This window comes from Arvicola amphibius, chromosome 2 (genome assembly GCF_903992535.2).
Source record: "Arvicola amphibius chromosome 2, mArvAmp1.2, whole genome shotgun sequence".
In the NCBI taxonomy this organism is placed as follows: Eukaryota; Metazoa; Chordata; class Mammalia; order Rodentia; family Cricetidae; genus Arvicola; species Arvicola amphibius.
In genome coordinates this window covers 134,331,456-134,357,673 of record NC_052048.2, presented here as the reverse complement: position 1 = coordinate 134,357,673, position 26,218 = coordinate 134,331,456, and the positions used below count along the sequence as shown (strand labels likewise).

Sequence of the window (26,218 nt, the reverse complement as noted above, 5' to 3'; positions counted from 1 at the left end):
AAAAAGGTCATGACTTAAGATGGAGAATTTAGAGCTCAATTTCGTCTGTTCTTTCCAAATTCCTGTGAGCTTCAAAATAGCCGTAATAGCTGTCAAAGCAAACAAACAAAGGACAAAAAGGGCTAGAGCAAAAACATGGAGTAATCTCTGAAATATAAAAAAGGCTGGTGAGGTTTTTGACGCTGAGAAAAGAGGTGAGACAGGAAGGGCACACATGGGTGGTGAAGGAAGAATGCCTTGAGGGAGTTTAGTGGGTTCTGCCTGGCAATGCTCCAGGCACACTGGTAGCTAGAAGCTCATCCCTTATCTGAGTGAGGCACACTGAATGGTGAGACTCTTGCATGGTTCTGGGAGGTGGGCTACTCAAATTGTTGCCCAGTTTTAAGATGTGACTTTGTGTTACTCGGTGTTCCTATTAAACATCTTCGTAGCCCTTATGATTTTCCCTCAGTCTCTAGATCTCTGCTACACTTTGAATCTAAAATACTCAGCCCCCAAGTCCCATGTGTTAAAGGTTGGGTCCACACCTGGCTTGTGGTAGAAACCTGAAAAGGGAGGATCAAGTGGGAGATCTTCTGATTGTTAAGGGCACATCTTTAAAGTGGGTATCAGGACCTCAGACTGAAAAATATATTCCTCCTTGGCCATGAGATGAATGGCTCTGCTCCAACATGTGCCTTTGCCTGAGTTAGTGCCTCATCATCAGCCCACAGCAACAAGACCAACCCATCCGTGTGAGGTGAAACCAGAAAAACTGAGCCAAAATAAACCTGGTTTTTAGTTTGGTCTTCTTTGCTATGTGTTACATTAATGCAAAGCTGCCTAGACTAATTGCCATCCAAATGAATGGGGAGATATTGTGCAATGCAAAACCTCATGGGCCTGAAGAGACCCCAGTTGCTTATCACCACCCTGCAGATGCTTTTCCTGGCACCAGAGAAGACACAGCTGTGCTGCCTCTTCCTCCCTGACCCCAGTCCATGTGACTGTGACTCTGAATCCAGAGGCTTGTCTGCTCCATTTTTGACCCTGGAGTGTTGTTCTGTACTACACCAGCCCTCCTATTTAATTATGGAGGCGTCTCTCAGCAAAACCAATCCTTGGTATTTTGAAATCTTAGTTCTTTCAGCTTATAAACCACAAAAATTTCTCTCAGAGTTCTAGACATTTTCGGAGGTGGGGGCTGAAATTAAGGTGTCAGTGGAGATCCAGCCCATTGTGCCAGCTATAGAAGCCAGAGAGTGTTTAGAAAGTATTAAAACGTGTCAGTGTTAAAGACAATGAAGTGAGGAGCAACTGAGAAAGTCACAATGGAAGCTTACAGCTCTCCAAGTGTTGCCCACCATGTGGACAGAGGAGCCGAAGCAGTGCAGGTAACAGTGATGAGAGCTGCTGAGGGTGGCCCCTGGAGGGTGAGTACAATGGCCAAGAGAGATGCTCCTAAAGTAGTGCTGTGTGTGTGTGTGTGTGTGTGTGTGTGTGTGGAGAGAGAGAGAGAGAGAGAGAGAGAGAGAGAGAGAGAGGGGGAGGGAGAGGGGGAGGGAGGGAGGGAGGGAGGGAGGGGGGGGGGGGGGGGGGGAGAGAGAGAGAGAGAGAGAGAGAGAGAGAATGAGAACACCGCTTGCTGTTATGCTGATCCAGCACAACTGTACTTAGTAATGTGGTAAGCGGGTCAGGTCACTGGAACCCTGGTACCTCCATAGAGGTGGGATGAGGAGGTACATGGGCTTGGAGCAGACTGAAGATCTCAAATCCAGCATCACCACGTGTGATGGAGGTGGTGGAGACTATGGAATGTGTTATGATCTAGTAGAAGAAACTGGGCACTGGTGAGAGGATCTAGAGGGCTTTGGCTGCCTCCTACACAATCTACCATGGCCCAGAGCCCACACAAGGCTCTCCAAGTGTTGGCTACCATGTGGACAGAGGCCAAAGAGGTGCAGATAAAAATGGTGTTGTTGGGAGAGTTTCTGTCCTGCCTGGTTTCTGTCCTCCCACCAGGTCCCACAGCAATTTAGCCCCCAAAGAAATCACACAAAGGTCTATATTAATGATAAACTGATTGGCCCATTAGCTCAGGCTTCTTATTAACTCTTATAGCTTACATTAGCCCATTATTCTTATCTATGTTAGCCACATTGCTCAGTACCTTTTTTGGCGGAGCGGGTCACATCTTGCTTCTTTTGTGGCGGGCTCACAACTGCAGAGGTTCCTCCTTCCCAGAATTCTCCTGTTCTTCTTGATCCACCTCTACTTCCTGTCTGGTTGACCCGCCTATACTTCCTGCCTGGCTACTGACCAATCAGCATTTATTTAAAACATAATCAACAGAATATAGACAATTGTCCCATACCACAATGGTGAGAGAATGGTCCCTCGAGCATGAGTCTAAAGGTCCAAAGGTCCCAGACAAAGCTGACTTTGTTTTTCTTATTCAGAAAATAGTGCACACTCGATGCATACAATGTAGAGTGAAGAGGCATGAAAGGCACTGGCAAGCCTGGTTTGTGTAGCATTTAGGGTGTTTCTGCTACCTTTCCTCTCTCTAGAGGAATTCAGGATCAAGATAGAAATCTCTGCAGTCCATTTTCCTCCAATACTTTTTGCAGCATTCAAACACCCTGATGTCTGAGCCACAGCCCAGTCACATTGGATGGGGCCTTTAAACATACTTTTCTACTTGAAATTAATATTTTATACATGCAAAATTTGAGTGTGATTTGTTGGTAGACTTTTCTGTCCTGCCAGCCGCTCCCCCCAATAACCACATAAAGATTTAACATTAATTATAAATGCTCAACTGATAGCTTAGTCTCCTTTTTAGCTAGCTCATTCATATAACTTAAATTAACCCTTTTCTGTTAATCCGCTCATTTATCTCATCTATGTGCTCCCAGTCCTGCTTGCTCTGTCTTGTGGAGTCTCCTTGATGTCACCTTTCTTCTCCCCAGCATTCTCTGTGCCCTAAAATTCTGCCTAGCCATCAACCAATCCTATTTTTATTAACAGTGAGAGCAGTGCATCTTCACAGTGTACACAGCAGGTGTGGCCCATGCTAGCTAACCCTCTGTTCTTGCACTCTGTGTGCCTCCTGTCTGAGCCCCAGGAAGAATGCCAGGGTCACACAGGCTGAAGATTTAGGAAACCAGTGAACCAGGATGGCCCTTCCAGAGTCTCCTACTGGAACCTAACGGTTCTCCCTCCCCGTGGTCTGGAAGCAGAGTGTCCTGCTGATCATTCCCAGGCTGTGTCTATGAAGCAGAAAGCTCTTGCCAACTCACAAGTTTGAGTAAAACATTAACCTTCATCACGCTGTCTCAGTTTCTTGGCATTACTGTGGGCGATGTCAACCAAATAAAATATCATGAACACACTATTTCCCTGTCTCATAAATAAATAAATAAATAAGGATCTCTTCCTCCTTGTGGCCCACCACTATTTCAAATTTCGTGATTATAATTTCTTTAGTTTATGATTTTACTAAGCTTTGTTCTGCCCTATTTTTCATTTTGAACTTTATAATCACAGTATATTTTTCAATTTGTTTTGCTCACATTGTTACTTTTTCTTTAATGTGATTATAGTGCTGTGCAATTCTCATTCCTTTTATGAGCATTTATTTTGGAATAAAACAAGAGAAACAAGTTGCTAGATCAAAGTATAAGTACTTATTTGGGGGCTTTTGCCATGTCAGCATAGCATACTGATTTTTCCATCAGGCGTTGAAGGCACTGCTTCTTCATTAAGCACGATTATACATGGAAACCATTGTAGCCATAATAATGTAGCATTGAGGAATAATAATTTTGAATGAATTATAAAATCACTATAATTATGAGATATATTGATTTAGTCCATGTATGATTGCCAATGTGAGAGGTAAAGCCCCCACATTTGTTCCTTTGTTACATGGGTCTCTCAATACATGTAAGCACGTTCTTGAAAAGACTTGGTAAACTAAGATTGGCAAAGTGGATATGTCATAAAAGAAGTATCATATTCTGTATCTAAAATGTTCTCTAGAGGCCATATGTTAAAAGCAAAAGAGCAAAATGGACTTTTGGGAAGTGATTAGATCCTGTGGCCTCAACATCATTAGTGGATTTCCTACCCTACCTACACCGATGGGTTTATAATTAATGACTACTGGATGCTGGTTTTAAAACCATAGATGGGTCCTTTCTGCCCATTGACGCGGCCGAGGAAGCATCGCTGAAGGCTCTCATTTCCCTGCCGTCATGTCCAAGTCAGAGTCTCCCAAGGAGCCGGCACAGCTGCGGAAGCTCTTCATTGGAGGGCTGAGCTTCGAAACCACCGACGAGAGTCTGAGGAGCCATTTTGAGCAATGGGGAACACTCACGGACTGCGTGGTCATGAGAGATCCAAACACCAAACGATCCAGGGGCTTTGGGTTTGTTACGTACGCCACTGTGGAGGAAGTAGATGCCGCTATGAATGCGAGACCCCATAAGGTGGATGGAAGAGTTGTGGAACCCAAGAGAGCTGTGTCGAGAGAGGATTCTCAGAGACCGGGTGCCCACTTAACCGTGAAAAAGATCTTTGTTGGTGGTATTAGAGAAGACACGGAAGAACATCACCTGAGAGATTATTTTGAGCAGTATGGGAAGATTGAAGTGACTGAAATCATGACTGACAGAGGCAGTGGAAAAAAGAGAGGGTTTGCTTTTGTCACCTTTGATGACCATGACTCCGTGGACAAGATTGTCATTCAGAAATACCATCCTGTGAACGGGCACAACTCTGAAGTAAGAAAAGCCCTATCCAAGCAGGAGATGGCTAGTGCTTCGTCCAGCCAAAGAGGTCGAAGTGGTTCTGGAAACTTCGGTGGTGGTCGTGGAGGCGGTTTTGGCGGCAATGACAATTTTGGTTGAGGGGGAAACTTCAGTGGTTGTGGTGGCTTCGGTGGCAGCCGTGGTGGTGGTGGATACGGTGGCAGTGGGGATGGCTATAATGGATTCGGTAATGATGGTGGTTATGGAGGAGGCGGCCCTGGTTACTCTGGAGGAAGCAGAGGCTATGGAAGTGGTGGACAGGGTTATGGAAACCAGGGCAGTGGCTATGGCGGGAGTGGCAGCATTGACAACTATAACAATGGAGGAGGCAGAGGCGGCTTTGGCGGTGGTAGTGGAAGCAATTTTGGAGGTGGTGGAAGCTACAATGATTTTGGCAATTACAACAATCAGTCTTCAAATTTTGGACCAATGAAAGGAGAGGAAACTTTGGCGGCAGAAGCTCTGGCCCTTATGGTGGAGGAGGCCAGTACTTTGCTAAACCACGAAATCAAGGTGGCTATGGTGGTTCCAGCAGCAGCAGCAGCTATGGCAGGGGCAGGAGGTTCTAATTACAGCCAGGAAACAAAGCTTAGCAGGAGAGGAGAGCCAGAGAAGTGACAGGGAAGCTACAGGTGACAACAGATTTGTGAACTCAGCCAAGCACAGTGGTGGCAGGGCCCAGCTGCTACAGAGAAGACATGTTTTAGACAATACTCATGTGTGTGGGCAAAAAAACTCGAGGACTGTACTTGTGACTAATTGTATAACAGGTTATTTTAGTTTCTGTTCTGTGGAAAGTGTAAAGCATTCCAACAAAGGGTTTTACTGTAGACCTCTTCTCACCCATGCTATTGATTGCTAAATGTAATAGTCTGATCATGACACTGAATAAATGTCTTTTTTTTCTTTTTTTTTCTTTTATTTTTCTTTTTTAAATGTGCTGTGTAAAGTTAGTCTACTCTGAAGCCATCTTGGTAAACTTCCCCAACAGTGTGAAGTTAGAATCCTTTCAGGGTGGTTCCAAGTTCCATTTGGAATTTATTTATGATTGCTTGGGTGTGGAAGCCATTGTCTTCGAAAACATTGGTGTGGTTAAACTGCCAGTTGTGACTTTGAGTTTCACCATTAAAAGGGTCATCATCCAAGCAAGGTTACAATTTTGATTATAAAATGGTTGTTGGCACACCCTATGCAATATCAAAATTGAATAATGGTATCAGATAAAATAACAGATGGGAATGAAGCTTGTGTATCATCCGTTATCATGTGTAATCAATAAACGAATTTAATTCTCTTGAATGGAAAAAAAATAAAAATAAAACCATAGATGATAGCACTTAATGGTAAAAAGTATCTTGTTCTTGGCCTTCCCACTCAACTCTTGGCTGCCATCTTTGCTCTGTGCACACTCCTGATGCCATGATGCTCTTCTTCACCATAGGTCTATAGGTTCCATAGCAATGGAACTAGCCAACCATGCACTGAAGCTTCCGAAGTTTTGAGCCAAATAAACTTTGTTTCTCTTAAATTGTGTGAGTTTGAGTATTTTGCCATGGTAATGGAAAACTGACTAACATATAGGGGTTAGAGAAAGACTATGAACATAACATTAACTTTAGGAAATACATACATATATGAAATATAACATTAACTATACACATATGCGTACACCAAATAGTTCTCCAGAGTATGCACTTCCAAACATAGCTCCAGGTAACTCTTCTCCTGAACTGCTGTCACTTCATTTCAGGTGAAGTGACCAAACATTGGTGACCAGGGTTAGCCCCATAGTACTCGCTACTTGTTTTTGAGGACATAGTACTCGCTACTTGTTTTTTAAGTGTTTGAACCAACCCCAGGCCCAAGCAATATCGCAGTCCTAGTTCTCTTCCTTGTGTCTGTGGATCAGGGTGTAAGATCTCAGCTACTGCTTGAGCACTTAGCTTGCTTGCCTAGCTGCCTGCCTGCCTGCCTGCCTGCTGTCATGCTTGCCATAATGGTCAAAGACTCTAACCCCTAAAACCATGCACCCCAAATTAAATGTTTTATTTTATCCTTGGCCATGGTGATTTGTTGCAGCAATAGAAAAGTAACCAAGACACTCATAATTCAGTTAAACCAGCACTGCATCCTGCTATATACTTCCATTCTGAATCACGGAGCAACACTTTAGTCACTTGGTATATCCAGCCCCTCACTCCTCACCCCAGTCTTGCCTTTTAAATAATCAGGTAAGCCATATATAGTAATTACCCCAGCCCTTATGGTGGGAGAAGGTGATGTAACCAGTTCTGGCTATGAAACATTCATGAAACACTCAGGGATTCGGGGAAGGGTTTGTCTTTCTCATGAACAGGACTGAAATCGCTGGCATTGTCACATGCCTAGGCACATACATCCCTTTGATCATCATAACTACCGAAGCTGGACTGCGAGCAGGAGGAAAAGACCGTATAGTCACAGCGTTGCCCACTTTCACACTGCTGAACTGAGACAGACAGGAGAAAACAGGAAGGCTCCGTAAGTCCTCGCCACAAAACTGTCTTTTATTAACAAAGCCAAAGAACCCCAAACACTTTTTGTGGACATTACCTTTTTCCCTCCAGATTTCAAAATGGTATTCTGTGTGTACATTTTTTTTAATCTTCAACACATTTAGAATACAGTTGTTGACATAAAACAACCCTAAGAAACAAAAGTGAGATGTTCTTAAATTAGATTTCATACATTATAACATTTTATACTATCAAATGGTCATATTTGAGCCCTCAGTCCTGTTTGCATGCCATTTCTCCTTGGCCTTATGGGACGGGGGCTGCAGCTTTTGTAGGACAGCAGCACGTGTCGTGGGTGCGATAAGGAATCCGTGTAGAGCGACTGAGATGCACAACTGTCGATACCAGTGGTGAATGGGAAGGTGTCAGCCCACCCGTCTAAAAGGACCAAACAAACCCTGCCCCCATTCATCCTGGGGGTATTTTATTTTTTCCCTTGGCAAGTTGGCCAGAAGATACTAGTTATTTGTCAAACAGTTAGGAGTTTATAAAGGGGAGAGTCACTACTGCTACTGTTGCCTTGAGGGCCCTTGGTCAGAGCCAGAGCCCTGCAAACTGCCACCTTGGTTCAGAAAAGGGCTTACTACACAGCCCCAGGGGCTTCCTTCATGAACTAAACAATCCAGATCTCAGAAATTAGCTCCAAGAAAATGAAAACTGTATGGTTCGGGTGAGACTAGACAGCACCTGAGGTCTTCTGCAGAACGACTTCCCCTCAGCCTGTCTGGGATGGTTTGCCCTACCGTTAGGTAAGGAGGTGCTGGACGGCCCTGAGAAGCCCATAATCAGGCTCAGGGAGATTGGAAGATAATCTTGGGGATTTATACACATGGAAGTAATCAACCCAAGGTGAATGAGAATAGTCACGACTTAGAATGAAGAGACTTATGAGGCATCACCTGGAAACGGAAGGCCAGATGTTTAGGGTACCAGTCCCACAAACAAGGCTCAGCACTCAAAATGGCCCACGCATGAAGAGGCCTTCTCTTGAAGACTCACAATTCTTCCTACTTTATAAAAGGAGTAGTAACTAGGGCAAGCATTTAGGAAGTACTGAGGTCCAGACTATTACACAATCCTGCCTTGTCTTTTATGAATTATCTCCACAACCAAACATGCTTAGGAAATCTAGCCTACTTGTATCACAAACAACAACCAAACTCTGAAATTTATGTGATAGGATTATTAACTGTATGTGAATCCAACAAGATGTCCTTAAAAATAATTTTAAAAAATCACCTAGATAATAATTGTCTTGGTTAGAATGTTTGTTCCTTGTGTGTATAAATCCAGCCTAGAATTTATCCCCTCAATTTGTATGAAAAATAAGGAATGTATTAATTTTAAATTCATACCTTAATAAGTTACCAACATATGAAATAAACTTTTGAAGGGCTATAGATGGATCTGGCTGGCTTTATCTACTCTGCTTTACAGGATAAGCTGTACTGATAACAGGTGGAGGCTGTTTTCATCTGGGTGAATGTCTGAGAATGGCTAATAATTAGTCACTAATTGTGTTTGCCACCTGTGCCTTCTTAAGCTCTGCAATGCATGCTGAGTCGCCCACTTTCCTTCTGGTTCAGGAAGCTGCCTTTCACTCATGCTCTTCTGAACGCTGCCACGGAAAATGCTAACGCACTTTTCTCACAGGGATCGAGATCGGCTAGCTGGTGTTTAAGACACATCACAACTGGTTTTTTGTTGATAGAGATGACACCCTACTTTAGATACTATGTACAAAAAGGTGTGGCTGTCACCTTAAACACTCCCACATGCTCAGCTAAGAGGTCATGTGATGAGTGTGACTCTTCTATCTAGTCAATTTACACCTATAGACAAGCACCAAGAAACATGCACACTACAGGGAGCCTAGATATGGAGAATTCGTATTTCACCATGAAGGGGAAGGCTGACACAAAGTGCTGACGTGTGGTTTCTATCACTCATGCTCTAATTTGGGGGTCTTCGCAACAAAAGGGGCTGTGAGGGTTTTGCCCCCCCTTTTTTTCTTTACATTAGGTTCTGTGTCAGGCACTAATCAGTCAGGTGGCTTTTGGTCCAATGGTATGTTGTCTTTTTGCACCGTTTTAATCCTTCTGCAAAAAGCCAAGTTCAAATGCTGGAAACCGTGACGTCTCTGGTACCAAGATGTCAGAGAGAAAGTGAACAGCACCAGCCATACCTGCAAAGCAAAATGTGCATCTCTTAAGAACTGCATGGGCTAGTGAATAAAATAAAGTGACATTAATCCCTTCCTTCATCTACAGGAGCTATAAGGACATAAGGAAAAGTACCATCATCAGTTAAAAGTGGCATCATTAGAAACAGCATCCAACAGACAATTATACCATTCCTTATTAGTGTGTGTGTGTGTGTGTGTGAATTCAGGCATATGCAGTGTAAGTATGGACATCAGCAGACAACTTGAAGTGTCAGTCCTTGCCTTCCACCTTGTTTGAAACAGGGTTTCCATTTCCTATTGCACACACACTAATGTAGCTGATTGGCAAGAGTCTGAGGTGCCTCCTGCCTCACGGACCAATTATACACTAGAGCTATATACATCTACACATCTGCATTCTGGGGATTCAAACTCGGATTCTCACACTTGTGTGACAAGCAAATTTACCTACTGCACTATTTCCTCAACTCCAGTATATTATGTTTTAAGAAGTAGCTTTTGGATCCTCATCGTGCATTTGAAATGTTAAGATGAAGCCGGGCGGTGGTGGCGCACGCCTTTAATCCCAGCACTCGGGAGGCAGAGGCAGGCGGATCTCTGTGAGTTCGAGACCAGCCTGGTCTACAAGAGCTAGTTCCAGGACAGGCTCCAAAGCCACAGAGAAACCCTATCTCGAAAAATCAAAAAAAAAAAAAAAAAAAGAAATGTTAAGATGATATTGCAGCATCTACCAAAGAGATACAGAGGTAGATCTAGGATGCAGCTATAGTGCTTATCTAACAAGCATGAGGGTCGAGTAATATAATCCAATGATAAAACAAACAAAAGCCCTTGAAGAATTTAAGGATGTTACCGACTGTATGTCAATAAATGAAATTTTCCTGTTAAAGTTTTTATAGTCTTATATTTTCTTTAGCTTCTAAGAAAGTAATTTTCAAATAAGTGCATGCATATACATACATATATATATATATATATATATATATATATATATATATAGAGAGAGAGAGAGAGAGAGAGAGAGAGAAATAATGCAGAAGTTATTATATGGGGCCACCCTATAACATCCTCATGAGAAATAGACAAGATCTCCTGAGTAATTGGGAATGTGGGGGGAGGGTGAATTAGTAGAAGGAGAGTGAGGAGAGAAAAAGGGGAGGGGAAAGAGGGATTGGGAAGGTCGGGTTGGGAGAGTAACAAAAGAGAAATCTTGCTAGTGGGAGCCATTATAGGGTTAGTGAGAAACCTGGCACCAGGGAACTTCCCAGGAACCTATAAAGGATGATCCCAGTTAAGAATCTAAGCAATAGTAGAAAGGATATCTTAACTGCCCTTCCCCTGTACCTTAATTGTCATCATAGAACCTTCAACCAGTACCTGATCAAAGGAGAAGCAGAAATCCACAGCTAAGCACTGGGCCAAGCTCCTAGAATCCATTCATAGAGAGGGAAGAGCAATAATATGAGCAAAGGGATCAAGACCATGATGCGGACATCCACAGAACCATCTGACCTGAGCTAGTGGGGGCTCACTGACTCTGAACTGACAGCTGAAGAACCTGCATAAGACTGAACTAGGCCCTCTGAATGTGGGTGACAGTTGTGTGGCTTGGGCAATTTGTGGGGCCACTGATCATGGAACCAGTATTTATCCTTAGTGCATGAACTGGCTTTTTGGAACCCATTCCCTATGGAGGGATACCTTGCTCAGCCCAGATACAGGAAGGAAGGCCCTGGTCCTGCCTCAAGTGATGTAACAGACTTTGTTGACTCCTCATGGGAGGCTTCACCCTCTCTGAGAAATGGATAGGGAGTGGGGTTGGGGGAAAGTCAGGTAAGTGGGAGAGGGTAGGAAGAGGGAACTGGGGTTAGTATGTAAAATAAAAAAAAGATTGTTTTAAAAATAATTTTAAAAAATAACAAAAAATTACTTTCTTAGATGCTAAAGAAAATATAATAAACCAAGAAGAATCTTTGTCTTTCTATGACTTCAATTATAATTATAATATTTATTAATTATATTACATCCTTGTATACTTATCAACCTGGGTAGACTACTTAATTATTGTTTTTACTAATGACCTTGTAATAGCCATCAGTAAAAATATTGAACAGTCTTCAATATTCACTCATTTTGCTAATTATTAATATCCAACTACTACTTTCCATTAATATAAGTCACTAGTAATTCTTTATATAATTTAAAGAATTAAGTATATTTTAAAATCTAAGAACATATAGAATAACACATAAAATGCAGAAGAGGAAACTTATTATCCCCCTATCCAATCAGCCTTTAAGGCTTTGTCTGCATATGTATTTCACAGAAGTTCTAAAGTTTTGGGGGGACATTTGCAGAACAAATGTAGGCAAGATAAGCATGCTTACTATAATTTTGTTTTAGTTCTGAAGTGTTACTCAAGCAACACTGAATGTACTAATGCTTGTCCTTAGAACAGAAGAACCAAATATCTAAATGTAAGATTTTATTTTTCATACTCTCCTACCTTCAAAGAGGGAATATGGTCTGTCAGGAATGCGACACCCATGTGCTCCATAATCTAGGCACCACTCTGCAAACTAACAAGAAAGACAATCCCTTTTAAGAATAGAATTTCTTAAGAGGCAACAAACGGGACACTTGAATGAATTTATAAGAACTGAAAGGGGGCTCAAGAGAGGCTCAGTGGTTAAGAGCATATAGTACTCTTCCAGAGGACCCATGCCAGGTGCTCACAAACACCTGAAATTCCAGCCTTAGGGGAAAATGACTCCTCTGCCATCTTCAGACATCACATTCCTATACACACACATGAGACACATATTTAAAAATAATAAAAATAAATATTTAAAAAATTAAAGAGGCCAGTTTGAACAGTAGTGATTCTAGGGCTCTGGACTGTATTGTTTGAACAAAACCCCTTAGCAGGATAAGAGTTAGGGACCTTTCCTTGCCTGTTTCCTCTTCTGTAGGGTTGGAGAGATGGCTCAGTGGTTAAGAGCACAGCCTGCTCATTCCAAAGGTCCTGAGTTCAATTCCCAGCAACCACATGGTGGCTCACAACCATCTGTAATGAGATCTGGTGCCCTCTTGAGTTAGAGACCTGGTCAGTCGACCTCATCAACTTAGACTATGAAACCCAAGATGGACAAGGTCAACAGAACCACCATTATATGGACTGCCCATGCATGCTTCAGCATTCCAGGGCATAAATTTCATTTTCAAAATTTCAGATCACATCTACCTTAAAACATTGTAGGAACACCTGGAGGAGAAAAGCACAATTCAACAGCACCCTGCCTATTACTTCCAAGTGCTTGCTCCATCTGAATAAAAATTCCTGCCCTGAACTTGCCTTCAGACTTGGCCGCTGGCTCCCCTGGCCTTGGTTACTTCTGGAGAACACACTCAGTGTGCTGCTTTTTCTTCCATGTCTCTTTACTGCCTTATAAACTGTTGCTGGAACAATTCTCCATTAAGGAAACCTCAGCCCTTAGCTCTTTGCATCCTTAATAAGCTAAGGCCTTCTTTCTTCTATCACAGACACTGCCTTGGTGTTGAACTAATCACTTCCAAACACCAGTGTGGGAACCCAAGTTCTTCCTGATCCTTTCCACCCAGATCCATGGTGATGTTTCTAAAGAAGAGTCTCAACATGGATTCTCCATTTTCCAAACCGGTGTTCAGTGCTGTCTAGTTTTAAAAATCACCTGTAGGTCCCGAAAATCATTAGTAAGAGGGATTCTTTATTTAAATGATCTAGAGTAGGTCACACTGGTCCTCAGGTGTAGTCAAGGTTGAGAACTGCTCTGTGCACCTGTGACTTCAAGTCATATATAACACACTGCCCCCACCATGGCATCCCACAGCACTGAGGTGCTCCCTCTCCAAGATACACTAAGATGCCTCCTGACTCTGTGGCTTTGTCCTAGGTACTCTAAAGGAAAGTATCCCATTTCCCTAGGTTACTCCCTTCCTGACTCACTTGCAAAATATTACTGTTGAAGAAATAGGCCTCCCTGTTTATGTAACCATCTAATCTTAAAGTTACCCCTGCCTCTAGCTCCTGTTCTGCCCTGACCCCATGATCTAGCAATCATGAATTGTTCTCTTGGATGCTTCAAGCTCCAAGCCTCTACGCAGGAAGTTTCCTCTCTCTACAATGTTCCCCATTCCCTTCTGCATAACTTCCAGCTGTCTTCCCATTTTGGCTTGCACAGCACTTTCTGACCTCGCATGACTAGACTGGACTCTGCCCCCTTACATGCTTCTACAGAATCCCATGATTAATCCATGAATGTGGGCACCCTGCAGATACTCAGAAACAGAGAGGCCATTTTATTTGAGTTGACAAAAACACCCTATAATGGTAGCAGGTGTTCACTGTACAGATGGTATACAAATATGTTATCCATAATGCCTCTATCTGTCAATGGCCACTGCAAACATTTTGGTGTATTTTCTTCTATTGTTTAGTGTCTGTACATAATTGCACCATGTGAAACATGCATAGTAATAGTAATAAAAATACAAGCAAGCATTTACCAAGTCTAGCTTCTTGCCATTCATGAAAATATACTGAAGGCATATTTAATTGTTTCTATTTAGGGCCATGTGCTACTATTGTACATATTATAGAAGAGTAGCCTAGACAAGGATGATCATGGAGCTTACATTTCACCAGTTTGAGCCAAGCAATACACTCAATGAATAACTGCATGATTCTTCCATGTGGCAGTCTTAAAGATCCTGAAGAATGTCACAGTTAAACTAACCCTGGAGTGGCAAAGAGTTGCTCTGTAAATTGCAGAGGGAAGTACATTTTTGGTGAGGGAAACAGGTAATAACAGTTTAGAGTCCGTTACATTGAGAGGGAGGTGCAGTGAGGCAATATGTCTGAAAGGGGCATAAGATGAGACAAGGTAGAGAAACGGGCAAGGGTCAAGGCATGCAGGACTACAGAAACTTGGAGAGGAGTGTAGGTTTGTCATGCAGCCAAACGTGACACTAATGAAGGCTTTAACTAGGAACAACTATAGATAGTCTACATGTTATCTCATTTGATTCTTGAAACATCCTGGGTAGATAGGTAGTTGTTTTATCTTCTTCTTTTTTCAAATAAAAAATAGAGGCTTGAAGAATAAATGTACTTTAGGACAATAAAGCTTATATATAAGCTGGGTGTGACATCAAAGATCTGTAACCCTAGAACTTGGGGCGGGGAGCAGCAGGAAGATCAGAGTTCGTGATCATCATTGGGAACAGCAAAACCAAAGCCCATCTACGCTAGCTCAGACCCTTCAAAAACAAACACATAGGGTTGGAGAGATGGCTCAGAGGCTAAGAGCACGGACTGCTTTTCCAGAGGTCCTAAGTTCAATTCCCAGCAACCACATGGTGGCTCACAACCATCTGTAATGAGATCTGGTGCCCTCTTCTGGCCTGCAGGCATGGAGGCTGAACACTGTATACATAATAAATAGATAGATAGATAGATAGATAGATAGATAGATAGATAGATAGATAGGTAGATTAGATAGATAGATAGATAGATAGATAGATAGATAGATAGATAGATAGATAGATAGATAGATAGATAGATAGATAGATAGATGATTGATAGATAGATGATAGATAGATAGATAGATGATAGATAGATAGAAAGAAAGATAGATGATAGATAGATAGATAGATAGATAGATAGATAGATAGATAGATAGATAGATAGATAGATAGAAAGAAAGATAGATAGATAGATAGATAGATAGATAGATAGATAGATAGATAGATAGATAGATAGATAAAAAACACATAAACGCTGCTTATACACAGTAAAGTAACTCTGACCAGGCAGTATAATTCCTGAACTTCTGGTCTTCAGAGTAACCTTTATGTTTGCTGCCCTCATCTCAAAGATGGGGACAGAGGACCAAGGACAATGATGTGACAGAAGAAACAGAATTAACCACAGACTGGGACGGACAGGCTCACAGAGGGAAGAGGAGTTGCACTGTTGGACTCTGTCCTGGGAAGTTCCGGAACTTCAGGGACAGAGGTATCCTCACCTTGCAGGCTCGATAGAGGTACTTCTTATCCTGCGTAAGGTGGTAAAGGGACAAAAACGAATAACCATTTCCGGAGGTTCCATGGCAGATTCCATAGCCTTTCCGGAGCAGACCTCGCTGCCAAATCACATCGCTGCACTCCATGGCCTCTTTCAGGTATTTTTCCTCTTTAAAAACCTAGAGAGAAAACAAAACAGTGTCAGCAAAATGTTTTCAATGAAGAACTAGAAAACCATTTCCCCCACTAATTAGGAAAAGTATACGACACTGGGAAGACTGAACAAGCATTACAGTTGAACAAACAGAAGAAGCTCTCCACCCAGCCAGGTCCTGCTCATCCTTCCCCTCTAGGGTCTATCCCAGTGAGTCCCCCACCCCATCCTCCTTAATCAACCAGATCTAGCTCTGGTCCCACATTCAGTGTTGAGGCCTAGTCTGGCACCCTGTGCCTGGATGGTGACTAAACTCTAAACTGGCCTCTCCTCTCCACATGTCTTGAGCACCTCCTCCAGACTTCTACTGGGCTTAGAAACTTCCCCCAGTCTGAGCTGAGCCCCACCTACTTCTGAACCCCCATTTGAGCATCAACACTAAACTGCTCCAAGACTGAACGCTAAACCCCGCTGAAGACAATCTGACAAGTTGAGGTCAATGAAAAGAGAGATCCAAACATCAAGTCAACAAAGTACAGACACGATTTCCATGCCAAGAAACACTACCAACAAAGTAACTTCAGATGTCTAAGCCCCATTGCAATAGCACAAGCCACATAAACAGATCATCACTGAAAACGCAGTCCTCTCTTAGTGATGTTCCTGAACAAATGCAACTCAGATACTACAGAAAACAAAGATGTAAAACAGCAACAATACATATGAACAAGGAACTCAAAGAAGATTTGAACAAATACCAGAATGAAGACCAAAAACTGTGAGTGGAATAATGAAAACAATACAAAATATGAAAACAGAACTTAATAAAGAGACGCTCAGAAGAAAGCCAAAATGAAATAACTCAGGAGAGCCTCATCCATAGATTGGATCAAACTGAAAAGAGACTATCAGGCTTTGAAGACAAAGGAGAGGAATTTGATCACCAAATCAAAGAAAATCTCAAGTCCAACAGAAAAATAGAAACCATGAATAGGACATGAAGGAGCCAAACACTATTTTAAAAACAAAACTGAAGCCAGTCAGTGGTGGCACACGCCTCTAATCCCAGCACTCAGGAGGTAGAGGCAGGCGGATCTCTGTGAGCTCGAGGCCAGCCTGGTTTACAAGAGCTAGTTCCAGGGCAGGCTCCAAAAAAAACTACAGAGAAATCCTGTCTCAAAAAACAAAAATAAACAAACAAAAAAACACAACAAAAAAACTTAACCTAAAAATAATAGGTATAGAAGGAAAAGAAATCCAGATCAAAAGCAAAGAAAATATTTTCTACAAAATTAGACAAAACTTGCCTCATCTAAAGAAAGAGATGCCTATTAAGGTTGAAGAGGCATACAAAATACCAAATAGACAGGACCAGAAAAGAAAGTAAGTCCCGATGTCATGCAACAGTCAAAACACTAAATTTATAGAATATAGGACATTGAAAAACTAAGAAAGATCAAGTTACTTTAAAAGACTCCCCATCAGAATACCAGCTGGTTTTTGAAATGTCAATTTTTAAAATATCTTTGAGAAAATCATGTGTGTACTATATTTACACAATTTCTTCCATTTCTCTTCCCTCTCAGTCCTCCCATGGCCCCCAAATTCATGGCTTCTAAATTATTATTATTATTATAGGTGGGTGATGGTAACACATGCCTTTAATCCCAGCACTTCGGAAGCAGAGGCAGCAGACAGAGTTCAAGGCCAGCCTGGTCTACAGAGTAAGCTCCAGGACAGCCAGGGCTACAAAGAGAAACCCTGTTTCAAGAAACCGATGTGTGTTTTGTGTGTGTGTGTGTATGTAATACATACATATATACATATATATATATATATATAATTGTTACACACACATACATATACATACATATAGATTATTTAGTGTTCATTGTATGTGTATGTTTAGGGCTGACTGATTGCTTAAGATCAGATCACCTACCTAGAGGCTCATCCCTGGAGAAGACTGAATCTCCCTCATTAAGGGTGGGGCCTTGTGAAATTTCTGCATTCACAGTGGCATGTCAATTGGTATTGTCATTTTCAGGTCTGATTTAGGAATCCATATTGTTGAGATTTCATGGGTGCAGAATACCTATCACATACACAAGACATCATCTTGCAGCAGAGCAGATGTCCTGGTCCTCTGGCTCTGAACGTCTTTCCACCACTACTTCATGCTGTTCTGAGTAGTACATGAAGGGGTTGTATTGAGGACGAATCAGTTGCTGTTGGAAACCCCACAGAGAGTTGTTCTCTGAATTTTGAGCAGTTGGGTCTTAATGGTTTTTGGCTACTGAAAAAAGGGTGCTTTGTTTTTTGTTTGTTTGTTTTTTAATGAGATGAGAGCTACACTTCTCTGAGAGTAGATGGATAAGTATCTAGAATGTGGTTACAACGGACACTGGTTTAGAGAAGTGATAATAATAGGTTCTCCCTAGGGTCCCTGGGTAATACCAGTCCTGGATAGCAGACTAGTTTTACCATGTCGTACATGAATTCCTTCCTGTGGTAATTTTAATAAGAATAATACATTCTCTGGAATTTGAATATTTGGTCTCCAGTTGGTGGTGCTGTCCTGTGAGGCTTGGGAGAAGCGGTGTTGCTGTAGGAAATCCATCACTGGGGGTGGTCTTTGAGGATTCTAAATCCATATGCCTTTCCTACTTCACTCTGCTTTCTACTTGCAAGTTAATATGTGAGTCTCCAGCTTCTGCTCCAACACCATGACTCCTGCTTGCTGCCATGTTCCCTTGCCATGATGAACTATAAGCCAAATAAACCATCACTTCTATCAGTTGCCTTGGTCATGGTGTTTTATTCAACAGAAAAGGAAACTAACGTAGAAGATACTGGTACCAGAATTGTGGGGGAATTGCTGTGAAGGACCTGACCATATTTGGTTTGTTTGTTTGGTTGGGTTTTTTTTTTCCAATGAATGGTGAAATCTTTGGGACTTTGGACTAGAGAAGTGGTTCAATCTATAAGCAGGGCTTAACGGGCTACCTTAGCAGGATCTGAAAAACCATGGAGAGAAAAACAGACTGTAGCAGTAGGGCTCAAGAGGGAAGCAAGAACTTTAAATGTACTAGTATGTCTAGTATCATCTATCTATCTACCTATCATCCATCCATTTACCATCCATTTACAACCTATCATCCATCCATCCATCCATAAATATTTCCTACTATACTGGTTTTGGTAGGATGGTTATTTTTACAATATTTAAATATTGACTCTGCCAATCTGTGAGTATAAGAGGTCTTTCCATCTTCTAATGTCTCCTCGATCTCTTTATTTGAAGATTTAAAGAATTTAAAGAATTAGAGGGGTCTTTTACCTCCTTAGTTAGTTTTATTACTACTTTTTCTTGTCTTTGTTTTCTTTTCCTTTTCTTTTTTTTGGCTATTGTGAATAGTATCACCTTCATGATCTCTTTCTCAATGTGTCTATAGCAAGTTGATTTTATATCCTGCCATTTTGCTAAAAGTGTTGATCATTTCTGGAAGTTTTCCAGTGGAATCTTTGGGATCTCTTCTGTATAAGATCATGTCATCTGTAAACAGGGATAGTGTGACTTCTTTTCTGACTTGTGTCCCTTTACTCTCTTTATCTTGCTGCTTTAGCCAGTGACTCAAACACCAAATTTAAAATAAGTGGAGACAGTGAACAGTCCTGTCTCAGTCCTGATTTTATTTATTTATATTATTTAAAGACAGATCTTTCTAAGTAGCCCTGGCTATCCTGGAATTTGCTATATAGACCAGACTGTCTTTGAACTCACAAAGATCTACTGCCCTATGTTTCCCATGTACTGGGATAAAGGGAGTACTCCATGCCCAGCCTTGTTCCAGATTTTAAACTAAAGAATGCTGAAAATAAAAAAATAGTCTTCTTCAGGAAAGAGCACAAAAGTTGGTTATCCAGTGTAAATGGTCAGCCCCCAAAACACATTTACAAGTAATGTCATATAGAATGAACATATTGTATTTGTATATTAGGGAATAGAAATAATATTTACATATACATGTAATGTGTATAATCTGTGTATATACACATATGTAATATACATATAACATAATGTGATATATGTATATACGATATATACGTTATACATATATGTGTGTTATGTATATGTATATATTTATATTTATTAACAACTAAAGAAAAAGAGGCCATGAATTTGAAAGAAAGCTAGGGGATACATGGGAGGGACTGGAGGAAAGAAAGGGAAGTGGGGAAATAATATTACTTTATAATCTCAAAAAATTATACATATATATATGTATATACACACAGAGAGATACATATATAACTTATTAAGTCAGATTTGTTAGCTTGTAATCCTGGTGGTAGGGAGATGGAGAAATGCTGATCCCTGGAGCTCACTGGCCAGCCAGTCTAGCCCACTCAGTGTGTTCTAGGACAGTGAGAAATTCAGAAAAAAATAAAATAAATGGCACTGGAGGAACCATATCCGAGGCTAACCACTGGCCATTAAATACATGGACACCCTTAAATACATGAACACATATATGTACCTAAGCATACATGATTGCACAATGTACACAAATACAAAAATAATTAAATTAAAAGGTAGAAAGTAAGGTAGGAGAGATGGTTCAGTAATTAAAGCACTTGCATAGCATGTGGCCTTGGGTTCAGACCCCCAGAATCCGTGTGAAGGTGGCTGTGATAACACACATTTGTAATCTCAGTGCTCCTATCAGGAGAAAGGAAGCAAAGGAAAGGAAATCCTCAGAAGCACACAGGACAGCCAGCCTAGCATGCATAGCAGCAAAATGACAACAGTCCCTGCTTAAACATGACAGAAGGCGAAGACCAACACCCCAGGTTACCCCCGACCTGGCACATGTGTGCTCACATGAACATGGAGATTACACCCAAGGTTGCCCTCTGAGCTCTATACATATGGCCTGGCACATGTATACTCACACCAGCACAGAATTCAAAATTTAAATTAGTATTCAGTGTACAACTGAATAACGGGCTTCGCAGAACCGACCTGAACGATGCAGAGGCACTAACCTGATAGGCCTGCAAGAGCATGTGGATGACTCCTGGAGCACCATGGCACCAGTGCACCAATCGGTCTGTTTCATTGCTTAATGAGGACGGGTAATTTCCAGATCGGAATTTTTTGTGGCGCACATAATCAATACTAGGCTTCACCATTTCTGTTAAGGTTTCTTGGTCCACTTTTGCTTCTGGCTTTAAAGGCACAAAAGAAAACAATTTATCTTTCTGTTTTTTAACTACTGTAACATGGCTAATCTAATAAAGCATTAATTATTCATAACACGAAAGAAGATACAAAATTAGATACAATCTTTTGGTTTTTTTCAGACATAGCTTTTTTGTTTGTTTCAATTCCTGGAAATCTTGAATGTATTCGTGTTACAATGTGTTGAACTTTCTATTCTTTGATGAACTGAGGCCACCATGTGAAATAAAACCATCATCCAGAGTGGTGAGAAGAACAGAGGACTCTAATGAACCCTGAATTATGAGAGTTTTGTGTGTATGCTGTCTGATCTCTCATTTCCTTCCACGTGGCTTTTGCCTCCTCCCAAAGGCCAAGTACAACACACCTCTCAAATCTATCAACTGACTTTTTCATTCTGGTCAAATTATTTAACCTCAATTTCTTTCTAAGGTAATCAGAATAATTAGCTCCTATTGAAAAGTATATGCCTATCTCCTTCATTCAGTAGTTTGTGTAATAATGGTTATTACTCATTGAAAACATTCATTAGCTGTTACCTTGGAAAATGAATCAAGTTTGCATTAAGGAACTAGGACTACAAACAGTTGGAAAATACTATTTTAAGGAACTCTTTCAGTTCATTCTTTTTTAATAAAAGTAGTGAAATATAAAATATTCAAAGGGTTTCACAATATTATACAGATTCTCATCAAAAAATGGTGGCAACAAATTGCAAGTAAAGCTAATTAAATGTCTTTTAGTGTGACATATTACCAAGCCCTCACAAATCTGGGCTATTGATAAAGTCTGGGATAAACAAGTCTCTGTCGACATACATGGATCTCTGTGGGAAGGGGAAATAGGCAAGAACTCCTGAGAAAACTGGGAGTGTGGGGAGAGGAGAAGGGAGGGCGGAAGGGGAGAGGAGGCAGGAGAAGGGAAGTGGGAGGAGAACATGAGGGAACTAGATGGGGGAAGGACAGAGAGGGAGAGCAAGGAAAGAGTTATCTCAATTGAGGGAGCCATTATAGAGCTATGGAGAAACCTGGCACCAGGGACATTCCTAGGAATCCACAAGGATGACCTAGCTAAGACCCTAAGCAATAGTGGAGAGGGTGCCTGAACTGGCCTTCCCCTGTAATCAGATTGATGAATAGTTTAACTGTTATCATAGAAACTTCATCCAGCAACTGATGGAAACAGAGGCAGAGAGCCAAGCTAGCACTAGGCTGAGCTCCCAGAGTCTAGTCAAAAAGAGGGAGGAGCAACAATATGAGCAAAGGGGTCAAGACCATGATGGGGATACACACAGAAACACCTGACCTATGTTAGTGGACGTTCACTGACTCCAGACTAACCGCAAGGGAACCAGCACAGGCCCAAACTAGGCTCTCTAGATATGGGTGACAGTTGTGTGGCTGGGGCAGTCTGTGGAGCCACTGGCAGCGGGACCAGGACTTAACTCTAGTGCTTGAACTAGCTTCTTGGAGCCCATTCTCTTTGGAGGAATAGCTTGCTCAGCCTAGATATAGGAGGGAGGGCTTGGTCCTGCCTCAAAGTGATGTGCCAGACTTTGTTGACTCCCTATGAGAAGGCTTAACCTCCGAGGAGTGGATGGGGGTGATGAGGTGGGTAGAAGGCGGGGTGAACTGGAGGAGAGGAGGGAGTAGAAACTGAGGTTGGTATATAAAATAAAAATAAAAAAGAGAAGTCTCTGTCCATTAACTTAATTTTCATTTGATTCTTTGAACAAACTTCTAAATGAGGTATACATATTATTCATGACTAAAGAGAAATATTGCTGGGAAATTGCTATTATCCTACTACAATTACATAAGATAATCTTCTTTCCTTATCAAAAAAACTTAATTAAGCATGGAGTAAAATACAACTTAAGGAATACACTTGCTTCTAAATTTGTTGAAGTAAAGTTAGTTTAATATTTAAAAATATTTATATATTAGAAAACCTATAGGTATTTTCCTGAGATACAGAATGTGTTAGATATTTTTCTAACTATAGTTCATAATGTGTACTTTCAGAATACTAAATTATGCCTAGAAAAATTTTTATCTAGCTGAATTAAGTGCTTTAATTCTAACACTCAGAGGTGGAACAGAAAGATCAAGGAAGGGTACAAGGCTGTCATTGCTTACACAGGGAGGTCAAGGCTAGCCTTGCTACATGAGATCCTGTCTTAAAAAAATAAAATAAAATAAAACAAAATACATAATACAATGTTTAGAAAACTTATTATGCAAAGCAACCACCATTCCTTCTTGAGATACAAATGGCTTTTCTTTTTTGGTGATTTCCTCACTATTGCTAAATAACATGTAGACAGTTACATCCTGGTGGAGTAGGTGGGCCTTCTGTCTATGTGTTACTTTCATTGGTTAAATAAAGAAGCTGCCTTGGCCTTTTGATAGGCCAGCCCTTAGGTGGGTGGAGTAGACAGAACAGGATGCTGGGAGAAAGAAAGCAGAGTCAAGCAGATACCATGAAGCTCTGGCCAGAGATGGACATAGGTTAGAATCTTCTCAGTAAGCCACAACCCTGTGGTAATACAAAGATTACTAGATATGGGTTAAAGCGATATGTGAGTTAGCCAAAAAGAGACTAGATATAATGGGCCAGGCAGTATTTAAAAGAGTACAGTTTCCATGTAATTATTTCGGGTGTAAAGCTAGCTGGGACGAAAAGCAGCCCGCACTCCTATTTACAACATCCTGGCCTACTGATTTTAGCCTTGTTTCTCATCAGCCCCATATCATTTTCTCATCACCGTTTTTGGCTATATTCCTACTCATTGTGTTCTTTCTAGACTAAACTATGCAACTACTTCTTGATGTTAAGAAATTGGTTGGTGAATTAAATTCTATGAGCTTAACGTGTGACTAGGGTAAACACCAGTGGGGGAGAGTTGTAGTTCAAGGCTTAAAGCAGACGGCCCTGTCCTCAGGAAGAGCTAATGCTATCCAAGTCCACAACCAGTCTGCTGGAGAACACCCTGTGCTTGCCCAAAGTCAGCCTTTGTTTGTGTTAGCTGGGCTCATCTCGTCTCATCTGAAAACAACCTCAAGGAAATGTATAGGATGTCTAACCAAATGTCTAGGCACTGTGGCTTAGGCAGATGTAAACAACAAATCAACCATTCAGATACCTAGCCAACATTTTTCAACAACAGGGGGCTTAAAAATGCCTGTTGTTTATACATCTTCTACCTGAGATAGGTGTCATACTTTGAATCTGAAGTACCCCTCCTCTCCAGCTGGTGGCACTGTTTTAGGAAGTCCTGGAACCTTTAGGAGGTGTGCCCTAGCTGAAGGAAGCTGGTAGGCTTTGTTTCCAGCCTGAGCTCTGGCTGCTGATGCCTCATGTTCCTGACCCCATGCTCTCCTCAACTGCAATGAATCTTATTGATTCACGAGTCCCTTAAGCTGTCTGCAGGGAATTTATCACAGCTTCTGGTTAAACATAAGCAGGATCAGGACATCAGGGCTGGACTTCTTTCTCATAATTAACAGCCCATAAAGCTAAGAACTGGAACCTCAAGACTCTGGTAACTGGTCAGAGGAATGAGCTCTGAGAGGAGACATGGCATCCTGGAACAGTCCTTGAGTTCACAGATCGATAACTACTTAGACCTAGACCCTAAGCCTTGTATGTTTACCATTTAACAGAAGCTTCTCGATAAATAAAAGAACTATAGCTTTGCTCCCTTCTATGATGGCTAACTACTTGAATAAGACAAAAGTCCCCCCGGGAAAGCTGCTTGTCCTAGAGACTTTAGAAACAGTATAAAGTCTACCTAAAATGAATATAGTCATAGCAACAACAACAGCAAAATTACAAAATTAGAGTCTCCAAAGGAAGATTTTAGTCTCTTCCCTGGGGCAGAGGCTGCACTGGCTGCTGTTTGAAAGGTGTCTGAGGCCAGTAATGCAACATGGTGCTCCCATGTGCCATGTGGAATTCAGCTCCCTTTGCTCTCTTCTTGGCCTGGCCTTCTCTGATCAAAACAGATGTTTTCTTTATCAAGCCCCAACTCCTTTTGTTGCTTATAGGAAAGAAGGGTCTAACAGATCCAAAAGCCCCTTAGAGATAGATGTCTGAAGAAGCCCCTTCCTCCACTACACTGGCTTCATCTCGACACAGACATGGACTGGTGCAGCTTCTGTTGTATTTAAGTTCCCCAGTTCTATGGTTCTGCAGGAAAAACCAACTGGTTTTTTGCTGACAGTTTGCTTGGGCATTTCTGTGTGATCCTCTGTCCCATTAGGTCATTTAACATTTTAAAACTTATTTTCAGTTTATACCTTTTCCTTCTGGGATCCTACATGTTCCTAGTTTCATCAAAGAGCTGGAACTTCTGTGTTCCTTATTCCTGTTATTTAGAAAGGATTTGAAAGAGAACTTTGTCTTTATCCTACCACTGCAAAAGTGGACTTCCACTTTTCAAATGCATTTGGAAAAGTTTTCATATAGACTATACTGCCAGTCTTCTAAATGACAACGAGAGATGGAGTGACCACAGGACAGGCGGTATGGTGCTGAGGATATGCACGTAACACATGTAGCCACTTTGGTAGCAGGCTAGCTCCATGACACTCCTGAACTGTGTCTGTAGAAGCTGGCCCATATTTCTAAACAGCAGTTACTAAAGAGTGCTTCTGTGTTCCTCACCTTAAAAGCAAGTAAGTAAAGTTTTCATAATCCGCATTTCTCTTAAAGAACAACATCAACTCAAGAATCTGAATCTGAAGCACATACCTGCATTAAAGAGTCCCTACTTGGTTAAGCAGGTCGAGAACTCAGAATGTTTCTCTGGCTACTTAGAACTCATGGCAAGGCACCTGTCTCAGCCTCTAGAGTTCTGTGATTGTAGTCATGAGCAAACACATGCAACTGCTTCCTTCTGTTTTGAATCCCCCCGCCTCTCTCTCTGACATTAGCTGGTTCATTTCCATGCACATGTTGCATGTTGCTTTCTTTCTCTAAAAGCTCTGTCTTTCGCTTTGGGGAGGTTTGGGGTTTACTGTGGAATGTCGTTGCAGCCAATCATCAGGCTTCAGAGAGTCATCTCTACACAAGTGCCATCCCAGCATCTCTTTGCATTACAGAACTGAGTTCATTTTTTCTTTGTACACAGAATACTTTTTCTCCCAGTGGTAAAACGAAACATTTATTGGTTGCAATTATTCTTTATTTTAAATGTAATATGTGCATGCTAAGAGACAA

The 26,218-nt window shown here is 41.4% G+C and overlaps 2 protein-coding genes across 2 annotated transcripts in view; one reads left to right on the top strand and one right to left on the bottom strand.

The window, feature by feature from the left end:
- Nucleotides 1–4,198: 4,198 nt before the first annotated feature.
- On the top strand, nt 4,199–5,362 carry LOC119807833 (heterogeneous nuclear ribonucleoprotein A1-like). The gene is given in 2 exon segments (XM_038319998.1): nt 4,199–5,231; nt 5,234–5,362. Coding segments are annotated over 2 exon segments (1,122 nt in total). The 5' UTR covers nt 4,199–4,238.
- A 1,956-nt stretch (nt 5,363–7,318) lies between these two features.
- Nucleotides 7,319–26,218, bottom strand: part of Lancl2 (LanC like 2) — a 48,328-nt gene continuing 29,428 nt past the window's right edge. The window contains exons 6-9 of the mRNA XM_038319145.1: nt 20,800–20,982; nt 15,599–15,775; nt 12,040–12,112; nt 7,319–9,533 (exon numbers count right to left, since the gene is read on the bottom strand). Coding sequence (XP_038175073.1) covers nt 9,439–9,533; nt 12,040–12,112; nt 15,599–15,775; nt 20,800–20,982 — 528 coding nt within the window. The 3' untranslated portion in view covers nt 7,319–9,438. The remainder of the gene's footprint in view (nt 9,534–12,039; nt 12,113–15,598; nt 15,776–20,799; nt 20,983–26,218) is intronic.